Source organism: Phyllopteryx taeniolatus, chromosome 9, assembly GCF_024500385.1.
Source record: "Phyllopteryx taeniolatus isolate TA_2022b chromosome 9, UOR_Ptae_1.2, whole genome shotgun sequence".
Lineage (NCBI taxonomy): Eukaryota > Metazoa > Chordata > Actinopteri > Syngnathiformes > Syngnathidae > Phyllopteryx > Phyllopteryx taeniolatus.
In genome coordinates, this window is record NC_084510.1 from 24,746,810 (window position 1) to 24,767,274 (window position 20,465).

General features: G+C 43.1%; 2 protein-coding genes across 6 annotated transcripts in view; both read right to left on the minus strand.

Moving 5' to 3' along the window:
• The window catches only part of LOC133483243 (cell division cycle-associated protein 7-like), an 11,190-nt gene extending 10,174 nt beyond the window's left edge, over positions 1 to 1,016 (minus strand). The window contains exons 1-2 of one of the 3 annotated variants that reach the window (XM_061784169.1): positions 689 to 1,016; positions 1 to 161 (exon numbers count right to left, since the gene is read on the minus strand). The exon at positions 1 to 161 is cut by the window's left edge and continues 115 nt beyond it. In XM_061784169.1, the coding sequence (XP_061640153.1) occupies positions 1 to 161; positions 689 to 787 (260 nt within the window). In that variant the 5' untranslated portion in view covers positions 788 to 1,016. The remainder of the gene's footprint in view (positions 162 to 688) is intronic. The other 2 variants (XM_061784170.1, XM_061784171.1) reach the window with 2 other exon arrangements.
• A 798-nt stretch (positions 1,017 to 1,814) lies between these two features.
• The window catches only part of LOC133483307 (protein CBFA2T2-like), a 57,627-nt gene continuing 38,976 nt past the window's right edge, over positions 1,815 to 20,465 (minus strand). For all 3 annotated transcript variants that reach the window (XM_061784331.1, XM_061784330.1, XM_061784329.1), the window contains exons 2-11: positions 15,850 to 16,020; positions 14,491 to 14,732; positions 14,326 to 14,415; positions 10,370 to 10,554; positions 10,038 to 10,291; positions 7,918 to 8,003; positions 7,087 to 7,273; positions 4,175 to 4,243; positions 3,905 to 4,095; positions 1,815 to 3,250 (exon numbers count right to left, since the gene is read on the minus strand). In XM_061784331.1, coding sequence (XP_061640315.1) covers positions 2,957 to 3,250; positions 3,905 to 4,095; positions 4,175 to 4,243; positions 7,087 to 7,273; positions 7,918 to 8,003; positions 10,038 to 10,291; positions 10,370 to 10,554; positions 14,326 to 14,415; positions 14,491 to 14,732; positions 15,850 to 15,997 — 1,746 coding nt within the window. In that variant the 5' untranslated portion in view covers positions 15,998 to 16,020 and the 3' untranslated portion in view covers positions 1,815 to 2,956. The remainder of the gene's footprint in view (positions 3,251 to 3,904; positions 4,096 to 4,174; positions 4,244 to 7,086; positions 7,274 to 7,917; positions 8,004 to 10,037; positions 10,292 to 10,369; positions 10,555 to 14,325; positions 14,416 to 14,490; positions 14,733 to 15,849; positions 16,021 to 20,465) is intronic.

Here is a 20,465-nt window from a genome sequence, read left to right on the forward strand (position 1 = left end):
GTCCAGTCTTCATCCTCTCCATCATTTTTATTATCATCAGAGGAGTTGTGGGTTGTCATAGCAGAGTGAAGCGCGACCCTCAGCCTGAAGTTTTTGGCGCTTTGCTGCTTGGAGGTAACAGAAGGCCGGCCTCCATCTTGTTCATCTTCCAAGTCACTATTCTAAATGGGGTTGAGGGTGGGGTGAGTGATTTGATTTAAATTCAATGAACATTGAAGCGCCATATTATAATATATAATAACTACAAGGTGTGATACGTGTGCCATTTTACATTTTTGTTACCGACTTGACGCCATTTTTAGTGCTTTACTCACATTTTTGTTGTAATTTTACTTACAGGTATTGGCAATCTCTGTTCCCTTGAACGTCAGAATCAATTTTATTGACATTTTTAGTAAAAGAGACTCACAACTAGGATTTTGTTTTTTCAATCTGACGGGGCAACATGAAACATAAACGGCAATTTAAAAAAAAAAAAGAAACTGTAATAAGGTCATTAGGATGATTTTAACATAATCAACAGGTATGAAAAGTGCCACTTTAGTCCTACATAGTGTGTCAGCAATATCTAACAATAGCAAACCCCTACTGTAATATTGCTATTACCACGTGTTGTAAATTAATTAAAACACCACGTGCTACACAATTAACATGAAGAAACGTGTATAAGCACAACAAAATGGCGGACCTTGTCGCTTACTTCGTCGTCACAAAAGCCGTAAAACGTTTTTTCGCTGTCAGAGTCTTCGTCGAAAAGTTCAGCTAGCTTCTTCGTGAGCGGCGACATCCCAAAAGGTTTTTTTCCTGGTGATTAAAAGCACAACAAAAGCCAAATTACGTTTAAATTTTTTGTGTTAGCATTTTAGTTAAGATGAAGCCGGAAGTGCCGCAGGTAAGGTTGCCCGCCAATTAAGACGGTTGCTATATGGATGCGTTTGTTTTGGGAATCAAGGGGGGTGCGAATACTATGTCACCATCACCACGTCTAATCTCCGCCCGCGTCGGACTACCGCGGGCAATAAAACACATCGTTTTTGTTCCACAGAAAATGTCAATTTGAAAGACAAGTAGACACTCAATCGACACTTTGTTAGATACACGCGTGGTACTGTGCAAAAAAATGCTACATGTACAACACTAACTAGGCCCAGTTTTAGTAATTTAACTTCGTTTATTATTCTGATTGTATCTTTTTTGTTTCTGTCTATTTCGACAGGTATACGCCTGTTGCACTTAAAAAATAAACAAGGTACTATGGCCACTATTTACTCGTAGACGTTTTTAAATATATACAGTAGATAAGTTTTTTTTATATTGCTTGAAAAGTCGTGGGAGCTTTGCGAAGTGTGGCGGTTTACTGCCACTTGGCGGTGACTTGTCGTACTACACGTGTCCCCTTTGCTGGCTTTGACTCACTGTCTGTAAACAGAAACCTAACAGATTTTAATGTAATTTTTTAATCTGTGACAGAAACTTCCTATTAGTTGGTTTAATCTTATTATTATTATTTTTTTCACTGATTGGGGTAGTGGTTGCCGTGTCTACCTCACTGTCGAGAGGTCACAGGTTCAAATCCCAGCTCAAGTTGTATGGCGTTTGTAAAAGCATGCATGTTAGATTCATTGAAGAATCCGTTTTCCCAAAGTTGTTTGTCTGCATGTGCAATTTGTGGGCTGTCCAAGGTGAACCCAATCTCTTTCCCCAAAAGTCAACAGGGATAGGCTCCCGACGAGGACAAGAACCGTACAAATTGGATGGATGGTACATCATGTAAGCAAATTAAAGGACAAACTCAAACAAACAAAAAAAGCATCTTCAGTAAATCGATTTCTTTATTTTGTACTTTACGTCAAGATAACTTTTGTCATGTGACTCGTACCAAATGTTTAAAGGACAAACAAACAAACACAACGGCATAATTCTTTTTACAAACTCTTTCTTACAACAAATGACAGCGCAAAGTGTGTGTGTGTCTGTGTGTGTGTAGTAGCTCGTAAAACATTGGATTCGAAGCTGTGTGAGTTTATCTCCTGAGGTTTGTCCGTGTGGGAGTCGCCGCCACCAGGCCTTTTTGTCAATTTGCTACGACAATGACAGTGCTCAAGTGCCAAAATGGGCTCAGAAAACATCATCATCATCATCATCATCCTCCTCTTAAACTCTGTTTTCCACCTAAGTGGTACAGCGGCGTCGTAACATTGACATCACTGTGTTTGAGGGGCCAGAGTGTAAAATTTCACCCCCAAGACTCACTAGCCACATCCCTTCGTGTTGAAAGCAGTTGTCAGTGTCAAGCAGACGCTGGCGCTACTGTGCATATAATTATCTGAACGTGTGAAGCCACTACAGCTGCAGTTTTTCGTTTCTGGCTGGAGTTGTGTTTGAAAAGGCGAGGCTAGTGTTTACAGTTCCGGACCGTTTGGAAGTGAACCGCTTGGTGAAAACATCCTTCTGTCTGTTTTCCTGAGCTCCTTGTTCAAAGTAACTTTGGTGACGCAGAAACAGTTTGATACCTGAACGCTTTGTGTTATTATATTGCTTTGCAAAAAAAAAAAAAACAATAATAATGTTTGACACATTCACACAATCTGGCGACGTTTTGTTTTCTTGAAATCTACACCACTAAATCTGCTTCATGGCTGGTTTTATTACACGTAACCCGCCTACTCGCTGTTTTTAAATGTATACACAAAATAGTGGAATGGAAAGCTGCTTCAGAGGAAAGTGTAAATTATTTTGAATTTCTTATTTTATAATAATTTTCACCCTGCCGCCGGAGATGGGTCGTCAGCTTGAGTTTTTTTTTTTTTTTTGGAGTGTGGTTTGACTATAAACAAATTTCCATCTGTCGGGGAGCTGTTGGTCCGAGGCGAGTGCCACGTAATCTGTCAACGATGTTGATGAAACATCTGCTGTGCTGGAGAGACCCACAAAGTTCAAAGCCACATTCCTCCTCCTAATGTCCGTTCGTCTCAGGCGCCGAGGCCGGCGTGGACGAGCGAGACGCCGCCGGAAGCTTCTCCCCGCCGGGACTAGATGCCGAGGCCGCGACGTCGGGGGTCGAGAGCCGCGCCGGGGACACCCTGGCCGCGGAGATGGCGGAAACGGGTTTGGGCTGAGCCTGAAGTCCGGGGCTGCAAATGAGATGGTGCCGCTCCCAGTCTTTGTGCTGGCAGAAGGAGCCGCAGTAGCGCGCCGCGTTGCAGCCGCTGCACGTCTCGCTGGCTTTGCGGCCGCAGTTCCAGCAACACTGTGAGGAAACACAGGAGGGCGCGTTAGTAAGTCCGGACTGCGGTCTTTTAATGGCTCTTAATTGATTTTGATGAATTTGCGGTATTCCATATAGGGAGAACTGGAGCCTATCCCAGCTGACTTAGGGTGCATCCCGCTGGGATTGGTTCCTGTTACCCCACGACCCTAATGAGGACAAAAAAATGGATCGAGGGCTGGTCCTAGCTGCGAATAGTTGCTTGTATATCCGCGCGCTGCATTTGATTGGTAGCCAGTCCAGGGTGTATCCCGCTTCTCTCTCCAAAAGTCCGAAAAACAGACATTCACACTTATGGACAATTCGGATTCTTCATTTACCAAACATGTAATGGACTCCAGTGGGCAACTGGCCACTTCCTGAATTCTAAACTATTTGTCTACTTGTCACCTATAACAGAAAAGTGAGTTCGAGGCAGTTATTTTCTTTATAAATTTAATTTCCTTAGCATATCTACAAGAGCCACATTCTATTAGTTTTAGTATGTGATGAAAAGTGAAGACTTTCATTTTTGTGTACAGTCTGCGATTACTAATTAATTAATTAATTGCATGGCAACCCGGAACATAAAAATAGTCTGTATCAAACAGGAGTTCAGAACAGTTTGAGGACAATTAACCCACGGCGTGCGCTCACCTCGCTGGAATCCTCCTGCTCGTTGATGACCATGATGGCGTCCTCCTGAGCCTTCCTCTTGGCGTCGGCCAGCGTCTTCTCCATCTTGGCCCGCTCGGCCGCGATCATCTCGAAGGCCTTCTGCTCGGCCTCGGCCACCGCCTTCTGGACCTCGTCCATGGCCTGCCTCTTAACCTCGTTCACCGCCTCCTCTGCGCGTGGAAAGAGAGACGCCGTTAGGTCCGTTTCCATGAGCGACAACGCTAGGCGCTTCCTCGAGCCGCTTCTCACCCGCTTTCCTCCAGATCTCGTCTGTGACGTACGCCGAGCCGGGTCGTGGGGCGAAGTCACGCTGAGACTCTGCAGAAAGAGCACAGTCAGCGTGTGAGTATTCCATTCACAACGGCTTACATACAGAAAGGAGTTCTGCGCCATACAATGCTGCTGACTATTCTTGCCACCTTTAGTTCACGTTCTCATCTGCATATGTTTTATTAATTATTCATGTTTAGTTGTCACTCTGATCATTATTGCTCGCGTTCATGTCATTGTGAAGTTATGTGACATGCAATGCTGACAACTATTCCTACTGCCTTTTGGATACATTCACATCTGCATATATTGTCTTGTGTCACTCCACGGCTGATAGTATTTCATGTACACTTTATTTATGGACCATTAATTGATCCATGTAGAGTGGTCCGTGGATAATTGACAGCCATTAGAATTGCATTGAAAAAAACAAAACTTTTTTTTTTTTAAACGCCAACAATTCTTGAAAAATCGGGGAGAAACCGCCAATAAGCACTTTCTGCGTTAGTTTTCCTCCAAAAAAGAAGGAAAAGAAACCAACCAAAAAAAAAAACCAAGAACCCACGGACAGGGCCCGAACCGTGAGTATGCGGGGGTCTACTGTATAGTTTTCTACATCCAATGCAGCTTTATCTTTGCTGCCTTTTGTTCACATTTACATCTACATATATTGCATGAATTATTCATGTCTAGGTGTCCCTCCACTGCCGATATTTATTACTACTACTATTAAATTCCAAACTCGCTACATATTGACATTATATTCATAAGTCGAGTTTTGCGATATACAATACTGCTGACTGCCTTGGGTTCAACTGAAAATTATGCGATACATTTTTTTCTTAATGAACGTTTGTGACGCCACTTATGACAGTATTTCATTTGAAACTGCTTATATGTTGGGTATTTATTCATACGTCTAATTTTGCGGCATAATATGCTGCTGAATACTCTTGATGTCTTTTGGTCACTAAATATTACTATTGCTGGTGTTGACTTAATTTCAACTGCTTTTATATAATATTTATTGATCCATGAATAGTTTTGTATGGCTAAAATAAATGTGTATTATTTTGCTACATACAATGCAGCTGACTAATATTGCTGCTGGTCGCATTCACTTCCACAACAGTTATTTTTATTTTTGTAAAGCTTATTGAAACCAGAAATGCTCGTAAAAATGTATTTTCCTCTGAAATTTAAATGGCCTCCGATAGTGATAAGGTTCCCCAATCGCTCACTCTTGGAGCATCTCTATCTGCGACGCAAACACGGCCCTCATATCTGGTTTGGAGACGCAACAGAATCGTTGTTTATCGTCGTCTGATGTGAGATCTGACAGCCTCTGAGAGGAATGTGTTTGGCTTGGACGGGGGGAAGGCGGGCCCACAAGCTGTGTCAACATTCTGTCTCTGCCTGCAAATCTCTCCCTGCCTGCAAATCACCTTCATTTCATAGTATGTCATCCTATACGTTCTGCATCAAATTAACTCACAGGCCACAACATCAGGTATGCTTGCAATACTTAACAATATAACAGGATCTCTAATTAGACCCTGCAGTCTCTGTAGACGTTTTTTTTTTCTTTTTTTCTTTTTCCCGGTGGCCGGGCAGGCTTCCCGGCTGCGCGGGGTCCCAGATGGCACTCGCGCATGTTGGCCAGCTTCGTCTCTCTGAGCCCACAGGAAGGCCCTTCTGTGGCCGATATGGCCCAGGCCGGTCCTGGCACCTGGGACTGTGGCCCAGCAGAGGACAACGCAAGGCTGGGATGGCAGTGCACAGCTGAGGTGGAGTTTCTCCTGCCTCCACTAGAGGGCGGTGTCAGTCTTGTACTGAATTGGTATCTTGCTTTCTTGACCTTTTCAGGGCCTCTTAAAATTGCTGTTTTTTGGGGGGGGGCGGGGGGTGTCGTAACATGCCTGAAAACTCAGCATTTATTGCAAGCGCATGTACCCTGGTGACAATATATATACTTTAGGGGTCCGGAACGCGACCCACCCCCCCCTACCAAAAAAAAAAACCAAACAAACAAAAAAAAGAGCAAATAACACAGTAGCGCCCCCTGGAAAGTTAAATTAAAAAAAAAAAAAAAAAGCCCCCGACACTAGTGTGATTGATACATAAGTGGGTGGACTTGTCTACTATAAGAGAACAAAAAAGTGTTAAGGACCCATGTCTGAAAGTGAACAGCCATTTAGGTTTGATGCAGCCATTTCAGGCAAATTCCAGGGCTCGTACCTTGACGCAGTCCCACTAGACAATTCGCCCAAATGAGCCCCAATTGGAAGCAGGTGTCCTAAACAGATGGGCGACGCTAATTGCAAAGATTTTTTTTTGCCTCCGCCATCTCATGTGGGGAGAGCATGGTGCCAAAGTTTGATGAGTTTGAAGATTCTTGGGAGGGAAAAAATGACTGTAGCGTCCTCGACTAACACGGGGAATTGGGAGGAAATACATATAGCAGGATGCATGAAAAAGTGTCAAGGACCCATACCATTTTGGTTGAAAGACTTTTGAAAAAGATTTTTTGTGGTGGGGGGGGGGCGTAATCCAGGGCTCGAACTTTGACACACTCCTACTTGGGAATCGCCCAAATAAACCCCAACCAGATGGAGGTGCCCTAAACAGTGACAACAAATTACATTTTTTTCCTCCATGGCATCTAATGTGGACAGAACATGGTGTCAAAATTTGATGATGATTTTTGTAAAGTTAAATAAAAATTACCACCCCCCCCCAAAAGAAAAACGAGAAAAAAAAAACACGCCACTGATTGAGAGATGAAATTGGGTATCTAGCATAACAGGATACTTGAAAAAGCCTCAAGGACCCATGGCTAAAGTACCGTACAAATCAATATTTTGAATGATTTGGTACAAGAAAATCCTCACCTGACTCTACAGAGTGGGGGCTGAGCGTTTTGGAGAAGGGCGCCGAGCCCCCTTTGCGAGCGTCCTCCTGCTCGCTGGAGCGCCGCCTCCAGTAGTTGAGCTCCTCGCGGTCCGACTCCTGGCACCGCCGCAGGACGCTCACCGACCGCCGAGTCTTTTCCACCATGTCCACGATGGAGTTCAGCACCTGGACACGAAAATGTTGAGTTTGCCTTTATTTCATTCCTAAACATTGTTCAATTGCAGAGGCTATGATTATCGAGAGGTTGTATGGAACCGAGTTATAGTCACGCTACGACGAGTCGGGGCAGGATTATTCTTCTCGCTAAGCCATTTGGGTGGAAACAGGAGTTCAGAACAATCAGATTGTCCCATCCAATAAAAATAAACTGATCATTTTCCACACTTTTGTACATATCATTTAGACAGCATTTTATTCTATATATTTAAGTATTTTTTTGTACTGCACCATGGAAATAAGATCTATCTTGCCGTCTATCAAGGAAACAAAAATTAAATATGTTTTGTTATTATAGTATTATAGTTATTTACAAAATACTTCCTAAAGTATTTTTTATACTTCTATACATTTTATATATGAATCTATTAAAGTTTTTAAAAAAATATATATATATTTTTAAAGTGGACAGATACTAACTATCAAGCCGATGCAGCCAGTTGAACAAAAAGAGTATAGCCTTGTCAAGTCCACTAGGCCGACACACTTTGAAAACAACACTGTCAGGATAATGAGACTCATGTTCTTTATTAAATATCAAAATGTGTCAGTGCATCTCTTAGCCAATCAGAGGAGACATTAACGACACTTACGTGGTCCAGATGCCTCCATTCATCAGCCCACTCTCTGTCAGTCAGCCTGTGGTCGACCGGCTCCTCGCGGTAGCCCCCGTTAGTGCCTGATTAAAAACATACAAATAAAACCAATAATTAACATTCTTCTTAACGGAGAAGACGCCACAGGCTTGTGAGCATTTCATCATTCCAATCTAAAACATGACGACAGTGTCCTCACACGGCATGTAATTAAAGGCACTTTTTAAAAAATGTTCTGTGCATTTTTTTGTACTAAAGTGACATCATCTTCGGGGAACTAGGGAAAGAAAAAAAACAAGAGCGAGATGAAGGATGAGAAAAGGGTGAAAGAAAGAGGAAAAGAGAAGCCCTGTGATGCAAAACAGACTTTCGGCACCCGGAGCCGGAGCACATCTGGAAGTCAGCTGTCAAACACACACACACACACACACACACACCAAATGTCTCTGCTGGCACCCTCCTCTTGCGGAGCTCCCAGCATTCCAGTAGGGAGACACTCAGGCTGAATGCAGTGGCTCCGATATTTAAACACAACCAGCCGTGCACTGTTTGTGATCATAAAAAAAACAAAAAACAAAAAAAAACACATGCGAACACTACACGCACACACACAACAAAGACGTAGGGGAGCGGCAATCTTCGTAAAACGCAGAAACAAACAGCCGACAAGAAGCCACATGCACACTGGGCTCGTTGAAAAGAAGAATGATTCCTATGTAGGCTCGCCTCGGCCTTCTGGTTCTCATCAGCGTTCATCAGTTCAAAGCCCCCGCATGTGTGGACTAGTGTGTGTGTGTCTCCAGTTAAGTGGCGGCAGGCGGGCGGGAGGCTGTGAGACAAGGGACTAAAACCTCATAAACACAGCACCTCCACCAAGAACATATCAAGGTGTGTTGTGTGAGCTACTGCCGTTTCCAAGGAGCGCTGACAAGCCCCCACCACCCCAAAATGGAGGGCAGATATACACCAGAGTCCATCTAGTCAGTCACGGACAGCGCACCTCTGTTTATGCGCAACACATGGACGATACACTGAGTCCCAATTCATGAGGGTGCCACTAAGCAAACACTGGAACACTTAATCAAGTGAGCTAGCTAGTGCGTGTCAAAAAAAATAAAAATAAATAATAATGGAGGACGAAGGTTTTTTGTTATTTTTTTTGTAAGCACCAATGGGTACAACGGCACTGTGTTCCCCAACGTCAGGTATTTTTGTGACCACGACAGAGCCGCGCTCTCACTGACAAGTGTATTTCGGCGATGAAGTGCTGCCTCTGCAAGTGAAAATACAATCAATGTCATCTTTTTTTGGTTTTTTTCGCAGTTCGCGCTTGCTGTTAATTTTCAGCACTGGCCTCGCAGAAGAGGTGGCAGGGTGGCCGGTGCTTCATTTGAATGAATGAAATCTCCCCCTCAAAACAGGCTAATTTCAGCAAGCCTGGGGGGGTGGGGGGGTGTAATTGTTGATCCTCGGGGTATTTTGATGAAATAAAAACCAGACAAGACGCCTGGGAACTGTTTCAAATTATGAAAAAAAAAAGGCGGAATATTTCTCCTTTAGTGCACATCATCTGTTTTCACTTTTTACATAAAATGTCCACTTTGAGACAACCAAAATTACATTTTTTGTTTTTGTTTTTTTAAAACCAAAACACTAAACTGAAAAACGGTCCAAACTTTAGTGCCAGTTTTTAGTAGTGAGGATTGGAATGGCATCGGGGTGGTATAAAAAGGCGCTAAACACCTCCAGTGTTGTATTTGCCAGTCACCTTATTTTTTGTTTTTTGTACGAAAATGCTCCTTAGTTTTAGTTCCATTTGAGTCATTTCTATACGTGACGGTTTTAGTCGACAAAAAATGAAAAAGGTTTTAGTCTACTTTTAGTCAAAAAAAATCTTTTAGCAAATGCACGTGTTTCAAGAGCAACAAAAGTGTGACGAAATATTAGCATGTTAAGAAAATAGAATGGCTTTAAATATGAAACAAGCAAAACAAAAATATGTTTGGATCGATTAACCCAATGGGCTCACGCTAACATTTGGAAGCATACAGGACCGAGGAATGAATCATTTCAGCCAAGTTGTACGGTGCCGTTACTTTCAAAGGGTGTTGAATTACCCGGCAGCCTGGGTCTGTCTTTGAGCTCTCGTATCTCCAACATGCGCTGGCTGTGCTCGCGGTGCAGGATGTGCGGCGCGGCGATGTCGTCCAGGGCGTAGTGCTGCAGGGGCGGCGGCGTCGGGTGCAGTTGGGCGCTGAGCGGCAGCGGGTGCGCGGGGCTGTGGCGGGGAGCCGGGCTGATGGTGCAAATGCGTTTGGCGGCGGGCTCCATGGCCACGGGCGGACGTTCGTGGAAGCCGTTCTCCTTGACCCTGAAAGTAAGTCGTTAGCGGGGCTTCGTTCGGACGAGCCTCCGTCAGATCGTCTTAAATTCGGTCATCCGAGCTCACCTGCTAGGGCTGGGCCTCTTGACGGTGGCGTCGGAGGGCTCCATGAGGAGCTCGGAGGAGTCCGGAGAGGACGCCATGGTGGTGCTGAGCAGGAGGTGCTCGTGCTGGGACAGGTACTGGGCCGGGGTCTGCTTGGCCGCACGTGCACAGTGGAGCAGCTCCCTCTGCAGCAGGGGAAGGTTCGCCTGGGGAGAAAACATCTTTGGAATGCATAGTTGGCACATACAATACTATTCTTGCTGCTTTTTGTTCAGTCACATGTGCACAAATATAGCATTCTATTTACTCATGTATAGCTGTCATTCCAATGCTGCATGTTTATATAGATAATTATGACATGGGCTGCTGACTATTCTTTCTGCTGCTCACAGTCACACCTGGTTGTCTCGTTGTTCATTTACAGTTTGCCATTCAAGTCCACATTTATTGTTCATGTGCTGTTACCAGATATAAATGGTGCGGACTACTCTCGCTGCTTTTTGCTTTGTTTGTTTGTATGTGCCCTGCGATTGGCTGGCAACCAGTTCAGGGTGTACCCCGTCTCCTGCCCGATGATAGCTGGGATAGGCCCCAGCACGCCCGCGACCCTCGTGAGGAGAAGCGGCTCAGAAATTGGATGGATGGATGGATGGATGTGTAGAGCTTTTTCTTTTTTTTTGCTGCTACAGACAATGCTGCTGCCTCGTCACAGGCTATTCTATTCTGTGCCGCATTATAACTGAGGGCAAGATTATTGGTAAGCAAACAATTTGAGCGCCGAGTCACAGCACAGACATGCACGTTGACACACAATCTTGGAAACATTTTACAACAAACCCCCCCTTACAAGTTTTTCTTTTTTTCTTTCTCAGAACTTCTCTGTCTCCATCCTGTCCTCAACATTTCTCTTTTTTTTCCCTCCCTTTTTCTTCGTCGTCCTTAATTTGGAGCAGACGCTGGTGTGCTTGCAATTATACCACTTCCTCTCTCTGGTGAGTAAATAAAACCCGAGAGTTGCTTTTTTGGGGGGAATTTGCAAAGCATTTTCAAACCATCAGGCCGGAGCTTTTCTCAAGCGACAGTATTGGGACGCAGGGCCGTTGTTATTAGATTGTCAAATGTGCCGTGGGAAAATATCCACCCTGGAATTGGTCCGAAAATGATTTATTTACCAATACAAATAATGCACTGTTGTTGATATCCATCTATGCCAGCGACATAAAGTGACAAGCAGATCAATTACCTGCTTTTCCACTAGATGGCAGTCCGTACATAATTAACCTGTAATCCCCAGCATATTCACGGTTCACTATAAATTGACCTATTTGTGTTTTTTCCTAAAAACTAAATTATTTGTAGTTTTTGTGCTCTTTTTGAAACAACCTAAGGTTGCAACAAGATGGCCCCAAAGCCCTGCCAAACGGGAAAGTAGTACATCCGTGTCAAGGAACTATGTTGATGTGATACGTATCAACTGAGAGACAAGCTTTATGATTATTTTTTTTAATGTAAACTTTGTTTGACCAGGCAATGCAATTGAAAAGTGTATTTATTTAACGTTTATTATTCCTTTATATGTTGAGGAGGAGCTAAGTTTAGTCCGCATTGTTAGCAGAGAGAATCTTTGCACACATGCACTCCAAGTGCAGATTTTCCTCTAAAATCAAACAATCGCTAAGCCATTTCCATTAAAATGTTTTTTGGAACTGGAATAATAGTTTGTGGTATTTTTAGGGTTTTAAACCATTAATATAGAGAATTATTAAACATGTTAAAGGGGGTGTCATCACTTGCGGTTTTTCTCCTTTTGCAGATGGTTGCTAAACTATTCATAGACCAAAAAAAAAAAAAAAAAAGAGCATACATCGACACTAACCCTTTTCACTTTTTTTGTGAATGATTCTAACACTAACCCAAGTTATTATTAAACATTTTAATTTATTTTTCTAAATTATATTTGCAGGTATTAAAATTGGTTGAATTGGTCATATTTATTCTTTAATTGTTTTAAAATATTTGTTCATGTTTATTTATCAACCTTGCATTCGCCGTGTGCTAAGATGTAATGCAATGTCTTATGCAACTACTGTATATCAAACTGTACAGTTTGTTGTCTATGTATTTGTATTAACTTTTATTTCACTTTGTTTTATGCTGTTGTTTCCTGCCAGGTTGGCATATAAGAATATTTTCTCAATTTCTTTACCTTGATAAAATAAGGTTGAATAATAAAATAAAATAAATATTATTATAATCAATGTCTATGAATGGACATAAATAGTCCCCGTCTTTCAATTGTCCCGATACCTAACTGGACCCACTTTTTGTTTGATGCTGTGTGGTGAATTTCTTTTTTGAATGTAAAATATGTGCCTTGGTGCAATAAATGTTCGGAAACACTGCATTAAAGAAAGTCAAAACAGAGGGGAATAGTGACCCCCCGCCCAGTTATAAGGGCAAAACTCCATTCTCAAGGACTTGCTTGCTTTTGTGGACTGGGAACAGTAAAAAGGAGTCTTCTGCAGACTGTTCCCACAAAGTTGAAAGCACCGAAAGAAAGGGGTGGTCTGGCCCTAACCCCTGGGCCCCTAACCAGTGGACATTTGAGAAGAGGCGCACTTTCATTTTGTATATTTTTTTGGTGGGGGGGGGGGATGCAAGATCTGCGGCGCCTCGGCAGCTGAGCGCCCTTCATGGGACAGCGGAACTCAGAGCCCATTAAAAAAAAAAAAAAAGTTGGGTGTAAGGCAAGACTTTATAGGCATGTTTCACACTTCCGACTTTCTATTTCCCCCTCCCTGTCGCATCTGCCCACCAACCAGCCTCCCTTCCCAAAGAGAATGAAGTTGCGAGCCCCCCTTTTTTTCATCAATTAGAAAAACAGAGCTTTCTCGTCTCAGGACAGACGGATGGAGGTGAGTGAGAGGTAAACGCGAGGAGAAAAGAGCCGCTCAGCGAAGATTTACAGGCTGCTTTTTGGACTGAGAGGGGAGCTCCTGAAAAGAAAAAGTATACACTTGAAGAGACGTCTCCCGGGTGCAAAATGGAGTTCTCGGGGGGGCCGTTAAACACGCAACATCATCTGTTGTGCATCAGGTCAGCACGCAAATCATGATGGTTAAACCATTTTGAGGAAACATTTGCTCAGTTAACCGCGTTACGGGGTCGAGTGCATTCGCCTCACTGCTGCCATGAATTGAAAGGACAGCAGATAATGAGAATAATGGTGGACACTTCATTAGGTACGACTGACACTAAAAGACGGGATTTTCCCAGCTGTATAAACGGGGAGAGACAATTTAACAATAGGTTCATTATTACTGTTGTAGTTTGCAGTGGTGTAGATTTGCATCAGAGGTTTCTAATGTTTTGACCTATACTAATTATTCTATACTAATATTATAGTTATTTCATATTTATACACTTTTGAAAATAGTTTTGAATATATATTTTACCATGTAGCATAATAGGATATCCACCATTTGAATAATAATAATAATAATAATAATGTTTGCGTGGACAACAACTATTTATGCCCAAGTCCAACTAACTTGAAGCATAAATAGTTGAGTTTTCCACACAAACACTGGTGAGTGCATCCTAACTAAACCTTGAAGCATGAACTGATGAAGCCTGCTCGGATGAGAGGCGAAACGTCTTCTAAGTCAAACAGAACGGTCCAGTTGTGATCGATTCAATGCCTTGAGAATTATTTTGAGTATTTTATTCATTATGATTTTTATTTTTTATTTAAATCGTACTACTAAACAGGATGACCCCAAAATGTCACTGTGCAGGTGTTCCTAATGTTGTGGCCTGTAAGGCACAGAGAAGGTCGAGGTGAACTTTGAGTGCTGAGCTTGTGTTTTCAAATGAAACCAAAGCAAAAAATAGTCGCGTTAAAAATAAGAAGGAAGTAGACCAAGCAAAAACAAACACGTGTTTTGCAGGCGAGAAGGTCGAACGTGAATGTTTACCTTGAGGAAAGGAATAACAAACGGCCTCAAGGGGAAGTTGGTGGCCTCCTGAAGCCGCGAGTGAAACTCCTCGATGGTTACTGTTGAATTCTACGAACGGATAAACCAATCAATACAAATTCAAAGGAGACGTCGATGTCACAATTCTTTTTTTGCAACGCGTACCACTAAAGCCAGCACTAAGCTGCGGACGTTGTCGCCGATCTCCGGCGAGATGTCGTTGCCGAACTGCTGCAGCGTGGTCAGGAAGCGCTTGAGCTTGCTCAGCTGCCGCGCGCCGCACGTGGCCGGCAACTGCTGGTTGGCCAGCGACGACGACGACGACGACGAAGGCCCGTTGCTGTAGCGCTGCGGCGGCGACGGCACTGCGTTGAGCGTCGGCGGCGAATGGTGGTTTCCGTTGGTCACTGCGCAGAAGAGGGCAGGAGAGAGGCGGGTAAGGGAAGCAAAGGAGTTCATTCCACTTCAATAATTATGTTCTACAAATAATGTATATTTGTTCATCTATCCATGCCAGTGACTTCTAGTGACAGGCAGATGGCAGGAGGTACAATTAACCCGTGTATCCACCTAGTGCCAATGACAGCTTTATTTACAGCTAAACAGGCCCAGGTTTGACCCCAGTCAGTAAATTGGCGAGTAAATTGAGATCATCATTATTTCAGTATGTATACTTTTTTTGTTTGGTGGCGTGTCGTGAGATTTCGCTAATGTAAAACATGTTGGGAAACACTGCGCAAGGCTAAGTTGATTTACGCAAAGTTTGCTACGACTTGTGTTCAAATGTACGCCCCTTTTCACACTCGCCACCCATGATGAATTTTTCCTGAATTGCTGTCCTGTGTGTAAGGTACTGATTCGGTACGGGAGTAGTTACATTTACTGTAGTTACTGTAACACAAATACATTAATGCCTAGTTACTGTGAAAGTAATATGGTACTGTAAACTTGAATTATCGTAACTTACTGGCAACCAAGGTATTGTAAAAACACCTATGAAATGTCTAACAGTGTATGTGTAAGGTACCAAGGCAGAATGGGAGTTTGACATTGCCATGATTAGAGTGTGAACAACAACAACAATGCCTGAGACTCGCCGGCCATGTCCTTTTGAGCGACACCACCACGCATCTAATTATCTGAATGTGTAAAGCCGCAGCAGCTGAGTAAACACGTTTCGTACGTGGCAATGTCCCACTTTGGCCGCTTCTGTCTACTGTTACACTTCTGATGCGGTATTTTTCTAAAAAGGAGTTTGGTTGTAAGTCAATTTAACATTCTCAATGTCAAAAGTCAAGTGATGACGTGTCGGAATGGGGGAATATTCTATTATCGGAGGTTGCATCAGAGGCCGGGAGCCAACTGTTTGTAAGGGTACACCTTAATGTCAAACAATTGTCACAGGCGACGGTGCTGACATCCTCTAGAATTACTTGATTGCGGGTTTGCGTGTTGCTCAGTGACAGATGACAGATCTACGTGTGCGGCCATTTTGCAGGTTCTTCCCGTGAAAGTCGGACGTACGTGCTGTGGTGGAGAAGGAGGCCAGTCGGGGGCCGCTGGGGTTGATGGAGGGCAGGGGGGGCATGATGATGGCGGCACTGCTGCTGCTGCTGCTGCTGCTGGGAGCTGATCTGGAATGAGTTTTAGCATCCACAGGAGAACCGGGCATGGCAGGGCTCTTCTCTCCACTGTCTGCAAGAGAGGAGGGTGAACTTCAGTGGAGGGTGCAATTCCCATGCAAAGTTGGGCGGCTTTCAAATTTGCTTTTGCTTCAATGCTTCCACTGATTTGCTCAATAATTGAAAATAATAATTACAACAACAACAAAAATGCAATGCAACGCTCCTGTTATGTTGTAGGTCAAATTGATATTCTAAAGTGAGTTGTAATAGAATAGAGATCCACCTTGAAAAATCATCTGTGAGAGGTAAAGCATAATGTAAGTAGTGGAGTTCATAATGAGATGGAAACAAAATCTTTCTTGGTATTTTGTATTAAGTTTCTGACACTTGCGGGTAATCAAACACGCCCGGGTCAAAATGACCCAGGAACATTATCATGAGAAATTGAACTAGGAACTTTATTGCTGTCCCTGAGAAACGAAGGCAACAGTAGGGTTGAAGCTGAAAATGAGACACGGATAGTGTAATGTATTTTTTCGGATACTTTCACGTAATTAAACATACAGCCCGGTTCAAATTGGAACATTTGTCCAGTCTCTAAGAAACGAACGTAACAGGAGGGTTAAAAGACCGTAAGAAGCTTCACTTCTCGTCATTTGCCCGGGCATTGACCACCAATCCCAGACCCCCCCCCTGCAGCCCCTCCCCACACAATCAAAGAGCAGAGCCAGATGTCTAAAGTTTAGCTCCTCGCTCCCGACCATTCAGATCACTAACCGAAGAAATGTTCAAGAATGCTATTGTGCGGCGAGAAGAATGCCCCTTCATTGAGTGCGGAGGCCGAGAAGGTTGGGGTGGCGGTGGGCTGCGCCAAAGAAAAGAGAGAAAGGGGGCCGGGGCTATTTCACGCTTTACTAACAAGATCGTCAAAGCTTTTGAATGTTAAACGCAACTTTTCAATATGCCATCGCCGCTGAATGAGACCACCAGATAAGGGGGCATGGGCTTGTTTGGGTACCGGGGGTGTCATTTATGCGGCATAAGGAGATGCCTTTGTTTCCTGCAGCTCCATGAAGGCGGCGTACCGCCCTTTTAACCCCCCTCCTCAACCACCAGACTCTCCATTTGGAGTGGATCAGACTTTTCCAAGTGCTTCAAGAAAGGACGATTAATAGACACGCAAGGCCCGGCGGGGTCGAAGTTCAGACCCGGAGAAGGCCTTTTAAATACGGTTTCATGCTCTTTTCCGAGTGGCCTCGCCTTCAATGGCGCCCTTTATGTCTCTTTCACGGACGATGAACTCTGCGCGGCCTCGTGCAACAGGTTGCCGTCTTCATAAAGATGGAGGCCTCAAGATGTGAGAGCGCCGCGCATAACAATGGAGACGGAGTCGGGCGCTCGCGAGGGCATTGCGATCGGAACCATCAAGGCTGTCACGCAGTACAATCAAAATCATCAATAAGCCCTAAAACAACGGATATGATATGATGGATATTGATATATGGAAATAGTATACTTGTGATATTGTTTGAGCACCAAGTAAAATATATGAATAAATATATACAATAAAAAGATATTGAAGATTATAGTACGGGCACATTTTTTGTGTGTATTTTTTCCCATGTTTTTATATACTAATTACAACAGTTACTTGTTATATGTATGTGTGTATAAATATATATAAAATGGGTATATATATTCAAGTATATACTCAATTCAACAGTTCTCAAATAATGTATTTGTATGTATCGATTACAATCGAGGTTAATACATTTTTATTTTTACATTTTTAATACCGTACACCAATTACAACAGTTTTCTATATCTGTTATAAAACTAATTACAGTAATAAAGATATTATTTGGATTAGAAATATTTAGACAGAATAATCCAATGGATTTTAAGATTACTATATACAAAGTTTTTATCCATTTTATTGCAACAGTTCTCTCTATGAATTTTGTTCATCATCTTTTTTACAATATTTATCAAATATTAACATATAATGACAATCGTAGCAGATACAAATAATTTATTAGTCAAGTATTCTACACAATTTATACAGCATCAGTCACAAGTTAGGGCATACTGTCATTCAGTAGCATGAGGCAGTGTATCACTAGTATCGCAACACCCTGCAAAATATTCATGATATTCAAACGATACATTGAATATGAGCTTATATCATAATATGGACGCACAAGCTTGCGGTATCCATATTTCTGCCCCAGCCCCTCCCCCCTGTGTTGCCCATCTGTCGTGCACATGCAACATCTTTGACTGTTCATCCTTCTTTTTCTACAACTACACACTGTGGCTTGGCGGCCGTCGCGCCACCTGTTCACCAACACGGGGTGCAGCAAGGAGGGACACGCGCACACACACGCACACACACACGCGTATATATGCACGATAGGCAGTGCCAGTGCACAGCGGGATGCAAGCCTGCAGCACACACACACAGACACACACTTGCGTATGGTCAGGAAATTAGACTGACATCTCAATAACACAATCAATGGAGCATATGGCCTTCATGTCAACACCGAGAACCCGCAACACTTCTCAAAGCGGGGTATGCACATACAGACCGCGGGGGGCGAATTTGAGCATTTTCTGATCAAAGTAAGCAAAGGTCGGATTATGGGATTATTGTGTCTGACGGGTCAGCACGACGTAAATGACAATGAGACGAGTTTGCAGCTGCAACGTAGTTACCCGATAAACTTAACAGTTAGCCATAGCTTCTACTAGTCTTCTTCTACGACTACTCTGGCAGTCTGGATGCCCTGTGGCACTGTGCTGCCTCTCACAGGTCAATCTTGGTATTACAAAATACATTGTTAATGTATGAGGTGTGTTGTTTTGGTCACGCGGCGTAGCCCACACACTATATATGAGCAGTAAACACAAACATGCTGATTTTTTATTTTTTCCTCACATTTTGAAAATTGGTCAAGACAACAAAGGGCCTCAGGTGTTTTTGAATTGCAGTCGACGAGCACGCACAGCCGCATGACTTCATCTGGCCAGCGAGCACATGAGGACAGTTGGATGCACACTCGGATTCTTTAGGTAGATTTTTGGTTTCTTTCCCTTTATTTCTAATCCAAAAAGAAAAGCGAAAGTCATCAGCTGCTTCTCAATACAGTCTTATATCAGGTTACTTGGGTTTACGTAGTTTCCTAACGATTGTTACCACGGCAACCCAAGGGGAACGCACGTCTGTCCCCTGGTTGCTAGCCAGGTGCTGCTTGTTTGTTCAGCTTCAGGTGACGCACGTGCGCATTAAAACATGAAATTGCCTCGGCGGCTGATGATTGCGAACATGGCGGAAAAAAACTGTCCCGTGGCCGGCAAGCCGACGAGCGACTGCTCCATTTTCATGTTAATTGAGTAGAACACGAGGAGTCTGAATAAATGACACACAATGAGACGTGCAAACAAATGTGCAGGGTTTATTACGCTTATGGTTTCACTCCAAAGTTGAAAAGGTTATCGGGGGGGTGGGGTGGGGGGGCTCTACAAGAGTGTGTGTGCTGCTATCTCTCGACCGCCTTTTGAAGATGAGGTGAGAAAAGATATAACGCAGGCCCCATTCATTTATCAGTGACACATAACACGAGAACCTCTGGGAGGACTCGTATACACTGTGTTTAATCTTAAAACACATTTTCACTAAAATAACAATTCCAAAATCTGCAAAAGCAGACTACGTTTGGGGTTTAAAATAAGATCAACCTTTAAGGCTCACCAGAGTGGAAATTCAGGTTTTACAGCGGGACAAAGCAGACTGTTTAAAAAATAAAAGGAACAAAAAACAAAAACAAAAAAACCCCATAAAAATAGTAAAAAATAAAAACACTTTTTTTTTTTTTTTAAACCACAGATGAAAGCAGAGCAGCAGATAAAAACAGGCAGTCAGTGTATAAATATCAATTAAAGGAATTTGTTTTAAAATCCGGCTCAAAAATCATCAAGTTTTTATTCAAGTCATTTTTTTTAATTGAAGCTCGCTTTCTTTAAACTGGATATGATTTCAAGTGAGCCCCGTTTATCAGGTGGAACTCTGCAAAATAGAGATATATACTTATACATTAAAAAAAAAAATACAAAAATGTAAACACATTGTAAATGCATTTGAACTAAAAAAAAAAAAAATAATAATAATAATTTTAAAAAACTGGCATTGAATATACTGTACGTATTGCAGTGTCTGTGTGTTGCTTCTTAAGAGGCGATGTCTGGTGCGTGACGTCGCAGAGTCTGCAAGTGAGTGTCTGGGTGTGAGCTGTGGCTGACAGCAGCTCTTGTGAGAGTGCTCATCATGTTTATGAGTTTTATTGTTCTCCTGGCGTTCAGAAAACGGCTGAAAAGTGCGTCAGCAACTTTGGCTCTCACACATCACAACACATGAAACTTGTAAGTCAAGGCGCCAGTGTAATTCGCTCGAAAGAAGCGAAGGCGACACGTGTCCCCTTTTTAGAAACGCGACACCACACACATCCCCAAAAA